This window comes from Aethina tumida, chromosome 1, assembly GCF_024364675.1.
Source record: "Aethina tumida isolate Nest 87 chromosome 1, icAetTumi1.1, whole genome shotgun sequence".
NCBI lineage: Eukaryota > Metazoa > Arthropoda > Insecta > Coleoptera > Nitidulidae > Aethina > Aethina tumida.
In genome coordinates, this window is record NC_065435.1 from 57174159 (window position 1) to 57191215 (window position 17057).

The 17057-nt window shown below is 32.9% G+C and overlaps 3 protein-coding genes across 3 annotated transcripts; 2 read left to right on the forward strand and 1 right to left on the reverse strand.

The window, feature by feature from the left end:
- Positions 1 to 995: 995 nt before the first annotated feature.
- Positions 996 to 9296, forward strand: LOC109604735 (facilitated trehalose transporter Tret1-like). The gene is made up of 2 exons (XM_020021265.2): positions 996 to 1138; positions 4903 to 9296. The coding sequence occupies exons 1-2, from the start codon at positions 1112 to 1114 to the stop codon at positions 6271 to 6273; spliced, it is 1398 nt and encodes a 465-aa protein (XP_019876824.1). The 5' UTR covers positions 996 to 1111; the 3' UTR covers positions 6274 to 9296.
- A 2117-nt stretch (positions 9297 to 11413) lies between these two features.
- LOC109604745 (homocysteine-responsive endoplasmic reticulum-resident ubiquitin-like domain member 2 protein) lies at positions 11414 to 13860 on the forward strand. The gene is made up of 5 exons (XM_020021275.2): positions 11414 to 11501; positions 11648 to 11713; positions 11917 to 12081; positions 12139 to 12509; positions 12987 to 13860. The coding sequence occupies exons 3-5, from the start codon at positions 11947 to 11949 to the stop codon at positions 13417 to 13419; spliced, it is 939 nt and encodes a 312-aa protein (XP_019876834.2). The 5' UTR covers positions 11414 to 11501; positions 11648 to 11713; positions 11917 to 11946; the 3' UTR covers positions 13420 to 13860.
- On the reverse strand, positions 13853 to 15836 carry LOC109604744 (intermembrane lipid transfer protein vps13l). Its single transcript, XM_020021274.2, has 2 exons — positions 15305 to 15836; positions 13853 to 15251 (listed from the first exon to the last, which is right to left on the reverse strand). Exons 1-2 carry the CDS (start codon positions 15821 to 15823, stop codon positions 13983 to 13985), a joined length of 1788 nt encoding a protein of 595 aa, XP_019876833.2. The 5' UTR covers positions 15824 to 15836; the 3' UTR covers positions 13853 to 13982.
- Between the last annotated feature and the right edge of the window lie 1221 nt (positions 15837 to 17057).

Genomic DNA, 17057 nt, shown 5'->3' on the forward strand with positions numbered 1-17057 from the left:
TAATTACTCAGGTCAGTTAACACTGGTGGAAGGGAAAGTCTTAATATCGAGCGGCTCTTATAGCATATTCTTCCCCATCCCACAATAGAACTTCTTCGACGATTTCGTGGAACACCGCCTCTAGTCCCGACACGAACTCGATGATCATCATTGTACTGACTAAATCCACTTTCATCTGTGAAAAGTACAGATATCCATTCTTCCGTCCAGTGAACAATGCACCTTACTCATTCTAAACGTTTTTGCTTATGGTCATTGATCAAATGATTGCAATGATCTTCGTAAACGAAAACCTGCATTTGCTGAGCGTCTCCTTACCGTAACTGGAACGATAGGAGCTTATGTAGCCTTTTCTAGCTGACCAACCAATTTTGAGGAGGTGAGGAGGTCACTGTTGTCTCTAATGACTTTCAATCGTATATATTGTTTAATATTTAATTTTATCCCATACTGTATATAAAATGGAGAACAATTAAAGTGGATCCATTTTAAGATAGAATTTTATTATTTGTTGTTTAGTACGAAAGGAGCGGCAAAGAGTAGAATAATGCGCATCCACAAAAGGGCAGTAAAATATATGTTTTAGGCATTTGCGAGTGTGGTTTTGAGCTGGGGTTCCCATTTTAAATACAATTTTCGTTAGTTAGGCCTTATTACGCGACGGGCCTTGTTACCTGCAGGTCCCTTACTACTTCCAACCCCAACCGGCGGCCATATTATCGCAGCAATATCGCATAACCATAAACGCACCCAAATATTCGTAATGCGAAAATTGATTGACGCCCGTCCAAGTCCCGAACAGACGCAACGTCGCGACACGGCCGACCGTCTCCTGCAAACGACCTCTCCAACACAAGGGCCGTCTGCTTCTCCGGTCCTGCGCCTAGCCGGTCGCCCGCAGCTGAAACCGACTCGGCGTCCGGACGCGTCCCAGACACGGTCGCAGTGCTGCTGAAATCGGCCGAACGGGCGGACATGAACGCCGGACGTTTTGTGCCGCCGCGTACCACAACCGTCACCGATCAACGGCAACGTTCCTGAACAGGACGACGGCGGGAGGTGTGCTCGGCATCGCGTCATGTAGCACGTAGTCACGTGCAGAGACGCAACCATGACCCGGGACTTTTACACCCACACGGTAAGTGTTTAAGGAAACGTCGGCCAGTAGATGGGAAAAGAAGTGCGTTGTCCCCGACACAACGGGTTCACTTTCACGCGGATCGACGCCTCTAAGGTCACGGTGTGACCGTCACAACACATCCTTGTTTGTTGTCTCTCTTGTTTTACCGAGATTAATTGGCGGATTGTTATAGAAAAATTGTGGTAGGTTACGCCCCCCACTTTTAGCAGGTTATAGTAATGTTACAGTTTATAGTTAGGTTGCAAAATGGACCAGGTTACATGACCGTTTGTTCTTTTTCAGCAATCTGACCTAGATCATTAACAAGATTTACTATGCGACATACGTATACGTAATGCTGCACCGTATTGTTTGTAATTATGCCTTAAGCTGTTTCGTATAGAGCGACCAAAAGTTGTTATATACTTTTTAATGCATGTAGTATGACTATGTAGTATCACTAAACTCGACATTCTAAAATCAATACCTACTGTGAATTTATGGTATGCAGTAAAAATATTATGTGTCGGTGTTATGCTTTAATTATTAATAATTAGACATCACTAATTATTAAATCCACGAATTGTTTCTTCAACATTTTGCTTCTTAATTTGATAAAAAATTACACACTAGAAAATTCATAATAGATCTCAATTTTTTTTCTCCAAAATTCAATAGTGTACTACTATTAATATAAAATTATAATTACCTTAAAAATTCCTGTGGCTAAATTATGCAATTTTTACATTATTAAAATTAGTCGTCATTTGATATCGTCCTTCAATGTTAATTTAAAATGATGATTAATTTTAATTATCAGAGTATATATGATAACCTTGTTTTACAATTCTTATATTGTAAATATCTAATTTGTTGTAATAACACAGCGTTCTCATCTTTTGTTTTCTTTTTTTAATATAGTACATTCAAGAATTTTAAAATCAATATCTAAATTCTTTGTAATAACCGGGCCGTAGTTTTTGTTTTCCAGTTTGTTGAAAGTTATAAAGATCCGAAGACAATATTAATTTTTCAAAAAAATAATTTTCTCTATTCACAGTACGTCTTTTATATACAAAAGCGGGAGACTGGTAAAGTAACTTTTGAAATATAGAGATTCTTCCCTACATTGTTTTATGATAATACGGGTGCGCTGAACATGAAAGGCATATTAATTTTTTTTCATTTGGAGAGTTCACCTAGATAGTATTTTTCAGTGTATCATTTTATTTAATGCTACGTCAAAAATTACCAGCGTGTCCGTTCCATTGATGTAAGTAATATTTGATTAGAATGTGGAGTAAATTATGTATCGATCCCAAATTTGTTTTGATCGGAAGGAAACTAACTGTGTTACAGTCATTTCAATGTTCATAGATTTACATTTTCAACCTATACCTTATTCAATTACAATCATTTCAGACCGTAGCAGACTAAGATCAGACCAAAAAATGTAAATATTGCGAGTAGTGTATAAATTTGCAGCTAAATTTCGATATTTTTATTCATGAAATTCTAATTGAAATTCCTTGTAATTTTAATTGTATGAGTGGTATATTGATCTGCTTCCTCAAAATTAAATGATCAAAAAGTTCAGTTAAAGTGGATACTTCAAAATGGTTTTCATCTCAATTCGACTTGAAAGTTCAAATAAGACAATTAAGATTTATTCTCCCCTCAGTCATTTGATTTTCGCCTTAGAAAATTTAAATGGTCAAAGTAATTAACGAGGTAACCTTTAACCTTTAACATACCATAGGTCAAAAATATGGAATAATTTTACTGGAAATCCGTAATAATGCTTTAGGATGTCGTAATTCATCTGATGTTTAGAAAATGGTCAATATATTAAATTATTTAAGTTTACAAGAAATGAGTTTTAGTGCTATAGAAAAATAAAATGTAAGCAAACTAAAAACCAACAGTTAAATATGGTGGTGAAAACATCATGGAATAGTGATGTTTTTCAGTATCTGGGACTGGTTCCATAATACGAATTGATGAATTGCCTGTAGTTTGGAAGTTTCAACAAGATAATGATCCAAAACACACAATCAAGCTTGTAAAAAAGTGGTCTTTGGATCAGATGGTGGTTGTTTTCCCCGCTCTCACAGAGTTGAAACTTAAATTCAATCGTACATCTATGGCAGCATCTGGAATTAAATATCCGACAAAAAAAACATCAATGAGGAATATTTGTAGCAGTTATACAAAAAAAATTGGCCAACATTCCTGTGTTAGTACGTCGCAGTCTTGTCGACTCGATGTTGAGTCTGGTTATGCTACCAGATATTAAATAAATTTCCTATTTCCAAATTTATTTCGTCTATATATTATTCTCATGATAATATTTTTATTTAAAGGTATTTTAATGGAAAATTATTATTATCCTAACTATATACATATAGTTGTTTCTATTCAATAATATAAAATATACAAATAAGTCTCATGAAAAGAAAATTAACTTAAAATTTATTCCATAATTTTGATAACCACTAAAATAAAAAGAAGATATCAAAGCTGCAGGCAAGAGTAAGTCATGGTGAACTATTTCTTATACGAGAAGATCTACCCAATAGAAAACGTAAAAGTTTAAGCTAAAGCTCTTCACACGAATCAGATGGACGAACCGTATAGAAATATCATCATAACATTTTAATTTTTTTCCTTGGTCTTAAAAGGACAAAAACTAATAATTAAAAGTATGTTTGGAACACTGGAATTAATTATTGCTAAAAAATTACTCAAAAATAGTAAAAAATTGCAAAAAATTGAACTTTCAATAGCTGTAACTCAATTATTTTTAATGGCCCGAATAAAAAAAATAAACAATATGATTTTCGTGTTCAACACATACAAATAGCACTAAATATAAAAAAGAAAATTTCGATACCTCTCTAATGAACTTTAAAAAATGTGTGATGATTTTAATCGGAAGGTTACAGAATAAAATTTGATAGGTACCACAATGTTTAACAGCCTGAAAAATAATTTAGGCAAAAATGTCGCTTCCCACGCCTTTGAATGTGTAAAGAATTTCCCATTTCCACATTCTATTTAAATCGGATTCATCAAATAAATTATTTTAGTAAAACTTGGGAAACAATAGACAAATGGTAACAGCTATTTAGAAGTTTAAATGAATACACGTCATTGGGTTATTCGCACCATTTCCCCCAAATGTCTGCTTTTCACGCCAGTTCATTACGTTATATGGCGAGGAAAATCTTTAGCCTCGCTCAATCGACCAATCTTAAACGATCCGCCATCAATATTACGATAAACAAATTTGAAGTTACAATTAACAGAGTTTTGACTAATCAATAAATTATATCTCATTATCATATAAATTGAACAAAGTTAATTAACAACCTCTAACATAACTTTTCTGGATGCCCATTTATACGTTCAGCTATACAAATTGGACAAAATTGTCAGATAGCTTATCGTTTTTGTAAATAACTGACCTAGTTTGAAAATTTAGTTGCAACTCCTATTCGAATATGATAAACGTTTATGCAACTTTGTATTATTTCGAAAATTACGAACGTAGATAACTAGTTTTTAAATTAACTACTTTGAAATATAGCAACAAATTGTTTTGATAAAATATTACCGTACTTCTAGCCAAGTATTTTATATATACACATAATTCATTGATATATTTATATTTTTATTATTTATTTACTATTGTGTTTGTGCGTCAACACCATTCACATGTTACAACTACATTCATACATTTCCGACAAGGTCTGTTTTAAAATAATATTTTTATTTTTAAGGTGTCGGGACCAGGCGGTCACCTGTTCGTGACCGGAAGACCACAGATTCTTGGTCAAGTGCTCGCTTCCCTGGCAGTGTCCCTTGGACCGTTAGCAGCCGGTCTCAGCAAAGGCTACAGCTCCCCCGCTATCGCATCTCTGCAGCAACGAGATGCTGACGCGTTCCCCGTCAGCGGTCAAGAAGCCTCTTGGTTAGCTAGTCTGTCTCTGCTCGGTGCCCTATTCGGTGCCTCTTTTGGTGGCGCAGCTCTTCGATGGGGACGACGGAGAACCTTAATACTAGCCGGTGCTCCGTTGTCCCTTTGCTGGATAATCACCGTGTTCGCAGTAAGTGTGGAGGTCATGTGTTTTGCAGCCTTTCTCAGTGGATTCCTCGTCGCAATCGTGCAGTTATCTGCCCAGGTCTACGTCAGCGAGATAGCCGCCCCCAGTATACGTGGAGGGCTTAGTGCCCTACTGAAGGTTGCAGGTCATGCTGGCATGCTTGTAGCCTTCGCTGCCGGCGCCTTTCTCGATTGGAGACAATTGGCATTCCTAATTTCCCTCGCACCGGCCACCATGTGTTTAGCCATGTGGCGCATTCCAGAGAGTCCCGGTTTCCTGGTACTCAACGGTAAAGATACAGAGGCCGAGCAAGCTTTGCGATGGTTACGAGGCGACACAGCCGATCTACGATTAGAACTGGGCCTTCTGCAAGCCCACGTGCTCACTCGAACTGTTCCTGCAAACCCCAAGCTATTCTTGGAGACCCTGAGAACACCAGCTTTAATAGCCTGCGGGCTAATGTTTTTCCAACGCTTTTCCGGCGTCAACGCTTTTAACTTTTACGTGGTCAGCGTGTTCAAAGAAACGTTCGGAGGCACGAATCCGCACAGCGCCGCGGTCGCTGTTGCTGTTGTACAATTACTGTCGTCGTTGTTGTCCGGTCTTTTAGTGGACAGTGCAGGTAGACTTCCCCTTTTAGTCGCTTCAAGTGTCTTAATGACTCTAGCATTAGCTTCCTTCGGTTCGTTCGCTTATTATGAAGATGCGCATCCGAAAACAGTTCCGAATCTAGACTGGATACCTCTACTGTGCGTTTTGGTCTTTACCGTTGCATTCTCCTTAGGTATCAGTCCGATATCCTGGCTCTTGGTCAGTGAACTCTTCTCTCTGGAACATCGTGGCATTGGCACGGCTCTGGCCACGAGCTTCAGCTATCTCTGCGCCTTCATCGGGGTTAAAACGTTCGTGGACTTCCAGGAAATGCTGGGCTTGTACGGTGCATTTTGGTTGTACGCCTTCATCTCCATCTGCGGCCTCTGCTTCGTTGTTTGCTGCGTGCCGGAGACCAAAGGCAGAGACCTGACGGAAATCGATGCGATTAGATGATGTAACGCCAACAGACCAAGTCATATGGTCTCTATAAGTGTGGTCGAAAGGTATTGTTAACCTTCGTTGTAGCCGCACCATAATATGGCAGAAGATTTAGGAAGAGTTTGTGGTTTATTGGGAGCATTCTGGGAATAAACGATAGGGCTGTTTATTAGTTTTACTTATATTTTTATTGCGGACGAAACAAATGATTTTGTACCTGATTGATAGCATTCCACCGTCTAAATAATTCCACAAAAAGTGATTAATTGATTTTATGAATCAATCGTTTATCCTTGGAACGCCTAAGTAATCTTTTCGAAATTCAACACCGATCGATTGAAAATGTAAAAGAAAATAGAGTATGTGATATCAAAACCAGAACTTTTACATTTTGAATCGAATTGATTCGGCACATTAATATTAAATGTGATACTAAATTATAGTTTGGTTTTTGTACAATGGCCTATTGTGAAAATCAGTCCCTAACATTAACTACTTATAAGTAATAGGATTTAACGTTCAGTACAATGTCGATGGAATATTGATTAAACTTTAAATCCTATTTAACAAACCTAAACTTTAGTATTGCTTGATTTTGACTAGTCTTCCAAAACTATATGAAAACGAAATCTCTTTCGTATCGACAATAATATACGAACTAAGAAATATTTATTTTTAATGGGCATATCATCTGAACTGGACAAGACTTGCGTATATGTATTTAAATTTTAGTATTTTTTGAGCACATTGCAAAGTACTTGATCTAGTTCTGCATATCATGTCTGATACAAAATTATAGTATATATCAAAGAGAACATTTCGCGAAACAATCACATTACCAATTTTTAATATATTTTATTAGAAGTGTTTGTTAAAGTTTTAGACGTACATTAGGAAACAGCCATTAAACTATTGTCATATAGACTGACTTATGTGCAATTGTGTATGTGAAACAATTTTGAATTTTATCGGGACAATTAATCAAACTTTTCACAACAGCATTAATTTTCCTATAATGACAGACTTATTTCTAATACCGTAATGGCTGAAAAGATAGACTATTGATTATTGTTCTGTTGTGATAGTGTGTATAATTTGAATACAAAAAATGTTACTCACAAAACTCTATCTGATTAAATGTGCCATGACAAAAGCTTTAAATCATAAATTGTCATCGGTTTCTATTGCACATAATTCAGTCTGAATTTATTCAAAACTAATGTTAGTAGAAAATATTAAAAACATTTTGAAAATAAACTTATGATATAAAATTAGGAGAACGTGGTCCATTTTGACAATACCACTAATAACGCGACAATATTTAGATTACTATGAAAATTTAGAGTGAACTTATTACAGAAAAAATACTATGTTTCTGACGTTTAGGTGCTATTTAGAAGCTTTAGCCATTGATAATCACTTAATGTACCTAACTAGATATTAGAACTGCATTGTCCGATGTCAATCCTACGCTTTCTCGGCGATTGAATTGTGAGAAATCAACGGTTTACGAACATTATTTAGTGACGCTTACAATAAACTGTTGGTACTGTGACAATATATGAAAGCGACATCGAAACACGTACAAACATTTCCCGGAATATTCAACATTCGTCTGTCACCCCGTAAACAATTCGCCATAAAGTACAATTGCGTAAATTCTTGTTATAAAACTCGACCACAAAAGCGGGCACTGCATTAATTTGCCGTGAAATCTAAATGTTCCATCTTAAATTCTTGTTCATAAAGTGAGAAATATTTCCAGTTATCACGTTCCCCCAAAAGAATTTCTGTACTTTAGAGCGGTTGGAGTAAACAAAACTTAATGGAGTGAATATTAACCGAGGGATTTGAAAACTGAAAGAGTATAAAGATAAATTACACGAATTTTAAACAGATATGAATAGCTGAGGACGTTTGGCTGAACGATGGCGAATAAAAACTGCAAACACAATCGTGCAATTACTGAAAAAAGTTTTATCTTCAGTTTATACCATGCCATAAAGTTTTGTTTGAGATCCAATGAATCTATTTTTAGAATTAATTATCTCATGAAAATTCATAAAACCCCAGAATGGACGCGGAATTAAATAACTTTTCGAACTTTCGGTTGTTTTTCTCAATTAAAACGTTAGACCGGAAATTAGATATAATGGGCACCGTCTGATTGTAATCAAAATCTTAAATGACTTAATTAAATGGTTAATTGCTCTGGAAACGTTAATCGTTAATAATCGGGAGCGATTTCTCAGAATTCCTTCGCCGCGAAAATTTTATTAAGCTCAATTCAAATAGCCTATATCCGAGACAATATTTATTACAGTGTGTACTTTGCTGATCACTGTGTCAGCGAGCTTTATTGACTCTAATTCACATGTAAGCGGCCTGTATGCAAAACTGCTCAAAACTTTACGATCTCGTAAAGTGTGAGAGTAAAACCTTGATAAAAATGACCCAACCAAAGATATTTGATTTACAAATATTTTAGCAACTTTAAAAAGAGACAATAATTATGCTAAAATAAATCACATTAATAACATACAGACAATACAAATTGTATTACACAATACGATGTGATAAAATGATAAGAATACTAATATTATTATATCATTAATTATGCTCAGTTTATATATTCAACTTATGAAACTGGCTAAATTTCTCATATCTAGACTAAATGAAGAATGGTTGTGGGAAATACCTCAGGGCATATTCATGTCAAAATTCTTATGCTCATAATATTTGTATTCATATAAATGCTTCCTCTTCTTTACAAACGTAACTATGTGGTAATGACAATAATAAGTCAATTAAAACGAAAAAAGACAATAATGGGGTACTTTGGAGTCAATCTTGCATACAGGTCATATTTATAAAGAGATTATATATACTTATATGCTCTAGGTGTAATATATTAATATATTTGCCATAGCTGGCCTATGGCGCTAATGTGATGTTCAATATGAACAAAAAAATGTTTATTGTATATTAGAGATGCTTCGATAATAATTTTTAATTCTCCCTTTTTATAATAGTTTACTTTTTACTAGACAAATAAAATATTGTATAAAATATTGATTGTTTTATTCCCAGTTTCCCTTACACAAAAACATTCCTGTACAAAATAGTCTTATAATAATTGCATTTTCATTCTATATTTAAGGAACAGTTTTATAAACATGTTTCACATTTTTTGTTAAGGTCATATTTATTTATTTACAATAAAATTAAATTTGAAATTAGCTAATCAATTAATATCTATCCTTATCTAACTTAGGAGTATCGGAATATTTTGTGTTCATTTATGTTAATTTATATAAAATGATGATATGTTATATTTATTTTTTAAATCAAAAATAAATATTAAAATTAATTAATCAGTTAATCAACGTTGTTTAACATAGAAGTTTGGATTCACATTCCCCACTTGATATGATATGATATGATTTCTTTTAATGACAGGAATCTAAATCAAATCAAAAAATTGTTATTGTATATGGAATACTTCATTATAATTTTTAAGTATCCCTTTTTATGACAGGTTACTTTTTACTAGACAAATAAAAATAAAATATTGTATAAACATTATATTTATTTTTTAAATCAAAATTAAATATTAAAATTAATTCAACAATTAAAATTAATCTGACATAAAAGTATTTCAATATTAAGTTGGAAATTTGAATATACATTTCATTCAGAAATTAATTGAATATTATATTGAACTTTTTGTAACAAAAATTATAATCTCTAAACTCTGCCGTATGTATAAACTTATAAACACATACTGTATCAAAATTTTCTAAAAATTGCTATTTACATTTAAAATTACAATTTTGTGTTTGGGTTCGTTTTCATGTTGAAACATTAAGAGCATCATTTCTTCAATATATGGAAGTCAGCAAGTGGACTTTCACATTTTTAGTAAAAACCAGTGTTTTTCTTATAAAAACTACTAAACCATCTTTTCATAGTCCTTGAATTAATTTCAGCAAGTCTCATTTTCACCAGGTTGGCTTTAATTTCAATTGACGATAAGATTGGATTGCTTTTTGACATTATCGATGTTCTTTTCGCAGCTTTTCGAACTCAGATAATTTTTAGCAGCTGCCACTTGGCCAGCTTCTCTAAATTTTTTAATAATACGTGAAACGTTTGACTTATTTAGCAGTAAATTTTTAGCCATCTCTTCTGGTTTCTCTCGGTCCAGGTAACGCTGAATTGTAATATTTTTTACAGTTTTACTTCGACCAATGATTAAATAATTATAATAAACAAAAAACCGTTAGTAAATAATGGATTTAAATTTACAGAGAGCAATGAAAGTAGTATCCAAGTAGTACAGCTCTATTTTAATATATGTATTTTTAATATATTTTAATAAGTTATAATTATGACTGTACTTCTAACTATATTAATATTTAGTTTTTCATGAAAAAAAAAACACTAAATAGACATTTGAAAATTAATTTCAATTCCCATTATGTGACATTTAAATTAAAAATTTCTAATAATTGATTATTTCGCAAGCTGGTTACACTTCACTTGATCTTACATTATGCAAGATATAATAATAGCTTTCATTAGATGTACTTTCATTCTCAATAAACGAAAACACTAAGACGTAGAAAAATTATACTTTTTTACTTGATAAAAATTAATATTGGTATGTATCAAAGTATTTTTAGAGAGAGCTCACGCCAAATAAGAAACAATTTCTAGATTTACACAATAATATTTTGAAAATACATCACAATTAATGAGTGATTACAGTGGCGGCGAATAAGCAAATAATTGGGTACGTATTATTAGAATATTTAACTTGCAGTAATTTGATTCTATTTTTTAATACATGACATAATAAAACTAAATTAACATTTATCTTTTTAAAATATTAGACTACTAGCAATACTTTAAAAATAATAAAATTAAAAATTTACATATTGGAAAAATGTGATTAAAAATGTTTTTAAAATATTTATGGTGGTAGTATACATATATTGTAAATCTAATGTCTGGTCTTAAATAATCTAGCCCTTTCAAAATAATTATAACAAACCACTCTGTATAACAAATTATTTTAAGTTTTATTTTTTGTGGTACGTCTTGGATGACAGTTATAGACAGTTAAAGTTGTAGACAAACAAATAATATTTTAGGAAAATGTAAATTGAACAACATATTAATATGAAAATTTTAAGTTACTTGCAGCAAATATCTCCAAATTGTAGTTTTTATATTCACGGGTAAATTAACAAATAGAATAATATAAATTTAACTATAAACAATTTATAAACTAACCATATATTAACAGAACTTGTCATTTTTTCAATCAAATCATCTCATGACATTACGTTTTACTGTCAGTCATTTTTACTACTTTAATCCTTAGAAATTAGTAGCGGATTTCTAAGAGATAGGAGCAACTGGACGAGAATAATTCCAACACGGAACAGAGGTGAGTCCCAAGACCCTTTTCTATGCTACGCCTTTGGTTTGTTTAGTCACGTGACAACGTGAACAGTCGTCCGCTCCGCCAATCAGGCCTGGACAAATACGTTTCTGTTGATAAATGATAAATATGTCATTCGAGTAGATATAGCTTAAAATAGAAAACGTTGTGCCAGTATATGTATTGAACGGTATTTGTTAATATTTTAGATTACCCAGTTGTATTCCAAAAACAGAAACATGGAAACGTTACCAGTTACTTTAATAGTGAAAGCACCCAACCAGCAAATTGAAGATCAAACTATCAAGTGTGAGTTGTCTTGGACTATAAACAAACTGAAACAACACTTGTCTGAAGTCTATCCCAGCAAACCAGTAAGTAAACAAATTCCCACCGCCCGTACCACTTCTAACATGATATTAACATTGTAGCCAAAACATGAACAGAAGCTCATCTATTCCGGACAACTGCTAAGCGACTCTCTCATCCTCAAAGATATCCTACGACAATACGAGGGCCAGGAAACGCACACTGTACATCTGGTATGCACACCCAAGTTCACAAAAGCATATCAGGCACAAGCCAATACAGAAACCACCACTAGTGAACAGACAACCCACCCAACTGAAGGCTCTAACAGTAATGATACTGAAACAGATCAAGGAGTTCCTAACATGCACAACATTCCCAACATTGGCAATATGGGATTTATAAATCCAGGCATGGATCCCAATCAGTTCGCCACACAAGTTGCTATGATGCAGCAGGCATACATTCAGTATATGACGCAATATATGCACATGTGAGTATTCATTTTATTGTCGTTTTTGGCTAAGTGTCTTAAAGCAAACTGACAAAAATTGATGCAAATTAATATATTGTGATAAGGTAAAATTGCATTGCTGATTATTGTTGTTGACATAGAATGTATAATGGATGGTACTAATGGGTGTTCATTATAATTACAAAATAGTGTACTGCTAAATAGTATACTTCTAAATTTAAGTGAATTTAACGTTGATTGAGTAAATTTTTAATAAACATGAATGTAATAATTTATTATTAGTTAATACAATATTAAACAGTTTATTTGTTTATATAATTTTTAAAACAATATTTACATTTAACATGAGGATTATATATTTTATTGCCCTGAACAATAGTTTATGTTTGACAAAGTAATCAAGGCCATGCAAAATAAATCCTATTCCATGAAAAAAAAATAAATAAATTGCCACAGTTACATTTTTGCAATTTATAATAAATTTATTAATTTCAGTGCTGCTCAGTCATACTCAAATGGTGTGCCAGTGGCACCACAACAACAGGGAAACACACCAGATCAAGAGCAACAACAGAATGCCCAAGCACCCCCACCACAAGCAGTTCCTGCACAAAGAGATCCAGACAATCCAGAGAGGGACTGGTTGGATGTATTTTACTTCATCAGCAGGGCTCTGGTGCTTTCCAGTGTTGTTTACTTTTACTCCAGTCCACTACGTTTTATTTTCGTTTTGTTGTTGGCCATTGGATTATATTTATATCAAATTGGGTTTTTCAGAAACATTAATAACAACAACAACAACAACAATAACGTTCCTACTGATCAGGCCAGACAGGAAGATCAGGCACCTTCTAGGCTAATGGTCGTGTGGACCTTTTTTGCGACATTTTTCGCTTCATTGATACCAGAAATACCAAATGCAGTTTAATTGCGAACATTTCATGAAACTGCAATGCTCACATTTAATCAAATGAAAATTATAGTTATCTGATCAACATCATTAAATACCAATTTTTCTAATGAAAATTGTGTTACCAGTGCACACCTTCCAATTGTATAAAAATCATTTCATGAAATGTGTACATTTTGACCATATTTATTAACATGACTATGTATTAGTATTATGTAAGTCTGGCCTGATTAGAAATTTATACTGTTGAATTTTAATGGTTTTGTGGGTTTGGTTTAAAGTACCTGAAAATTTCTAAATTACAGTCTCCCATATTCTGACACATCAGATCTGTAAATTGTATGTAGAAACCAAATTAAAATGTTTAAAGTTATATTTACTTGAATGAATAGCTTTGTATATACTTTATTAGCTTTAGAAACATATGTGATTTAAATTATAAGTACATGGATTACTAAATTATGAGTTTTATTCAAATATCATAACATATCTCCTTAAATTTCAACTAATAGTATTCACATACAAGGGAAAATCAATATCTTTACTTATATACATAGTGCTTTTGTGAGTTATGTGACAATTTATTCATCTTCATCTTTTTCTCCTTCATCACTGAGAGCATTATTTTTTAATATTTCTTCACATTCACTGTCTGCAATTCTCGTCGATCTTGATTCTTTTATATTTGAAGATAATAAATTGCTACTCTGAGTCTCACTTTCATATGTACCATTCATTGTAGTTTCCTTTTCAACATTTTCAGCAACTTGTTGATTATTCTCTTCAGTTTCTTCATTGTCACTATCAATTACTCTCTTTTTCTTATGGAGCTGCTGAGATATCATTTCATATTCTTCATCATCACTATCTGGAATTTTACTTTTTCTTGATTTAAGTGTTTCTAAAGGTAGTGAACTACTGTTTTCACTTTCATCACTCTCAAAAGTATTTTTCTCTGTTACATTATTTTCATTTGGCTTACTGATTTTATCAACATTTTGCTGATTATTCATTTCAATATCTTCATCATCACTATCCAATACTCTGTTTTTCCTTGATATTTTTTTGGGTGGTGATTTAGATGTTACATTAGTGTCCATTTCTTCAGAGTCTTCACTATCACTATCTATAACTGTCTTTCTTCTTAATTTTTGTGTTTGTGAAGGAAACAAATTGCTGTCTTCATTGGCATTACCAATATTATCTGATAGTTGTTCAAGAGATGTTGCTTCAGTATCACTATCACTGTCCAGAATTGTTCTCTTTGGCTGTTGTGTTTTAGGAGATAACGAATTTCCATCACTTTCAACAGTATTTTTTTGTTTTGAGTTGTTGATTTCATCTAACATATCATCAATATTTTCAACATCTTGATCATCCTCTTCAATTTCTTCAACATCACTTTCAAATACTCTCTTTTTTCTTGATACTTTTTTGTGGGGTGTTTGTGTTGCATTAGTGTCCATCTTTTCAAATTCTTCCTTATCACTGTCTATACTTTTTCTTGATTCTTGTGTATATGATGGTGGCAAACTGTTATTTTCAATATCATTAAGAGATGTTTGATCACGATTTACAGTACCTCTATGTTGTAAAATTTGTGACTCTCCTATGTTGTTTGACACCTTGGCTCTAATTCTTTGCAATCTTTCTTGTTTAATCTTTTCAGCTTTTTCTCTGTTTAACCTCATTCTTTCCAACATTTCTTCATTTACAACTGGTTCAGCACGTTTAGTCAACTGATCGAACACATTTTCTTCCACTGGCATGGCAATTTCTTCATTATCACTATCCATTTTATCTGGTTCTTCATCAAATGTTATATTCATTCTAATTCTCTTCAAATAAGTCTACAAAACACATATTTCAATATCTTTGAACCTATAAGATATTATTTACTTACCTGTACTGTTTTTTTGGCACCCAATTTCTCCAATTTCTCAATGCAATCTTCAAAAGGAAATTTAGGGAACATTCTGTGACACCAATATTCATAAGTCTTCAGCAATACATTCAGATCTTCCTCCTCATAGCCTTTCCCTTTGAATTGAACATTCTCAAAGTATTTTGATAACACACCGATACCTTTTGGTCCTTTCAAAGTTTGATCGTTGAGCTTCGGTTGTGGATTACGTACAACTCTTTTGGGTTTAACGACTTTTTTTTGTGATTCATCCTCATCTTCATTGCCCTGTTCATTTTCACCATTCTCGCCTGTGTTATCTTCTATCGCTTCTTCGATATTTTCTGTTTCTTCGACACCATCATAGAGCCGCTCTAGATCATCTACATCCTCAAATTGTACATCTTCACCTCCTGACGACATTGCTTCAGAAGTTATGTGGCAGAACACTGTGCAGTTTGTTTTGGTGTTAATTCCCGCGCATTCATAGAATAAGGTTAGGTAGGTTAGGGGGGACATATAAATAATAAATAAATGAAATATTGTTAAGCATAGCTTCCTTCATTTATCGAGTTTTACATTAATTGAGCCCTATATTTTAATATTGTTGATTTTCTATTATAATCTACGGTAGATAATGCAGAGGTACAGAATACCTCTGTATATAAACAATTATTATACAAAACTCCGTATTAGGGGTTAAAGGACCAGATTACAGTAAAAGGCAACTTAAATACTTAAAATAATACTTTATTGTTCAAAATCATTAGAATTATGTACTACACAAGAGGGGTGTTCATCTGTGGATTCATTTTTGTTGATTCTCTCCAGGAACGACTGCAACAATTTTTTGTTCAGCTTATCAGTTTGAGTCAACTCTCGAACTGGTTGTTGCTCAACGGTGGCTGGTATTTTGGTGTTAATCTGTTCATTTTCTTTTACAGGCATTTTGACAAACTTCTGTTTATTGAATGGAAAATAAACAAATTCATAGGCGTTTACTTAGGTTAGAAATGGTTTGTGCTGTCGCTCAAAGGTGGCATCATGAGTCTAATTAGCCCAAATACCGCGACCATTCAATAAGACAAAAAGTTTTTTGATAGCTCATGAATATGGGACCAAATAAAATCTTTTTTTTTTCAAGTACATGTTATAATTCTTTTTTAAACTTGTGTCTACCAAATAATTTTTAAGCATAGTTTCATAGTTTTAGAATTTATGTTCTGCCTATATTTTACATTTACTATTGTTTCCTTTTAAAAGAGTATTTTTGTTTTGAAATGTGAAAAAAGGAAGGTTTATTTTGGTCTATTTATAATAATATACATAGAGTGGTGGCTAGAGAAATATCAGAAAATTTAAATTTAAACATTATGTAAAACTGTTCATAGAAATATCTATCAAAATTGATCCAGTAAATATATAAAATATATTTCAGTATTCGTTTTTCTTAACGCACGTACATGTATTAGTTCCTGTTTTTTCTCTATTACTTGGAATATATCTTATTGCTGCTCTAAATTCTGTTATACCTTTCGACATCTGATCAAATCTTACGCTTTAAGTTCACCTTCAACTTGTAGTTCTTGTTCATCAAATGGTAGATGAAGGAGCGTTCTGACCTTCGCCATTACCAAACCTGCAACTAAGATATCCTCCTAATCATTAAAATCATTACTATTTAGTATTTTGTAGTAAATTATGCACGTAGAGAATATTTTTATTGCAACAATATATAGTCCAGACATATTGG

What these genes read in the sequence shown, in the direction of transcription:
- LOC109604735 (XM_020021265.2), top strand. Translation starts at nt 1,112, where the DNA reads ATGACCCGGGACTTTTACACCCACACG. An exon ending in GGGACTTTTACACCCACACG is followed by an intron (nt 1,139 to 4,902) that starts GTAAGTGTTTAA and finishes TTTATTTTTAAG; the next exon opens with GTGTCGGGACCAGGCGGTCA.
- LOC109604745 (XM_020021275.2), top strand. Translation starts at nt 11,947, where the DNA reads ATGGAAACGTTACCAGTTACTTTAATAGTGAAAGCACCCAACCAGCAA. An exon ending in AAGTCTATCCCAGCAAACCA is followed by an intron (nt 12,082 to 12,138) that starts GTAAGTAAACAA and finishes TTAACATTGTAG; the next exon opens with CCAAAACATGAACAGAAGCT. An exon ending in ATGACGCAATATATGCACAT is followed by an intron (nt 12,510 to 12,986) that starts GTGAGTATTCAT and finishes TATTAATTTCAG; the next exon opens with TGCTGCTCAGTCATACTCAA.
- LOC109604744 (XM_020021274.2), bottom strand. Translation starts at nt 15,823, where the DNA reads ATGTCCCCCCTAACCTACCTAACCTTATTCTATGAATGCGCGGGAATT. An exon ending in GTGCCAAAAAAACAGTACAG is followed by an intron (nt 15,252 to 15,304) that starts GTAAGTAAATAA and finishes TGTGTTTTGTAG; the next exon opens with ACTTATTTGAAGAGAATTAG.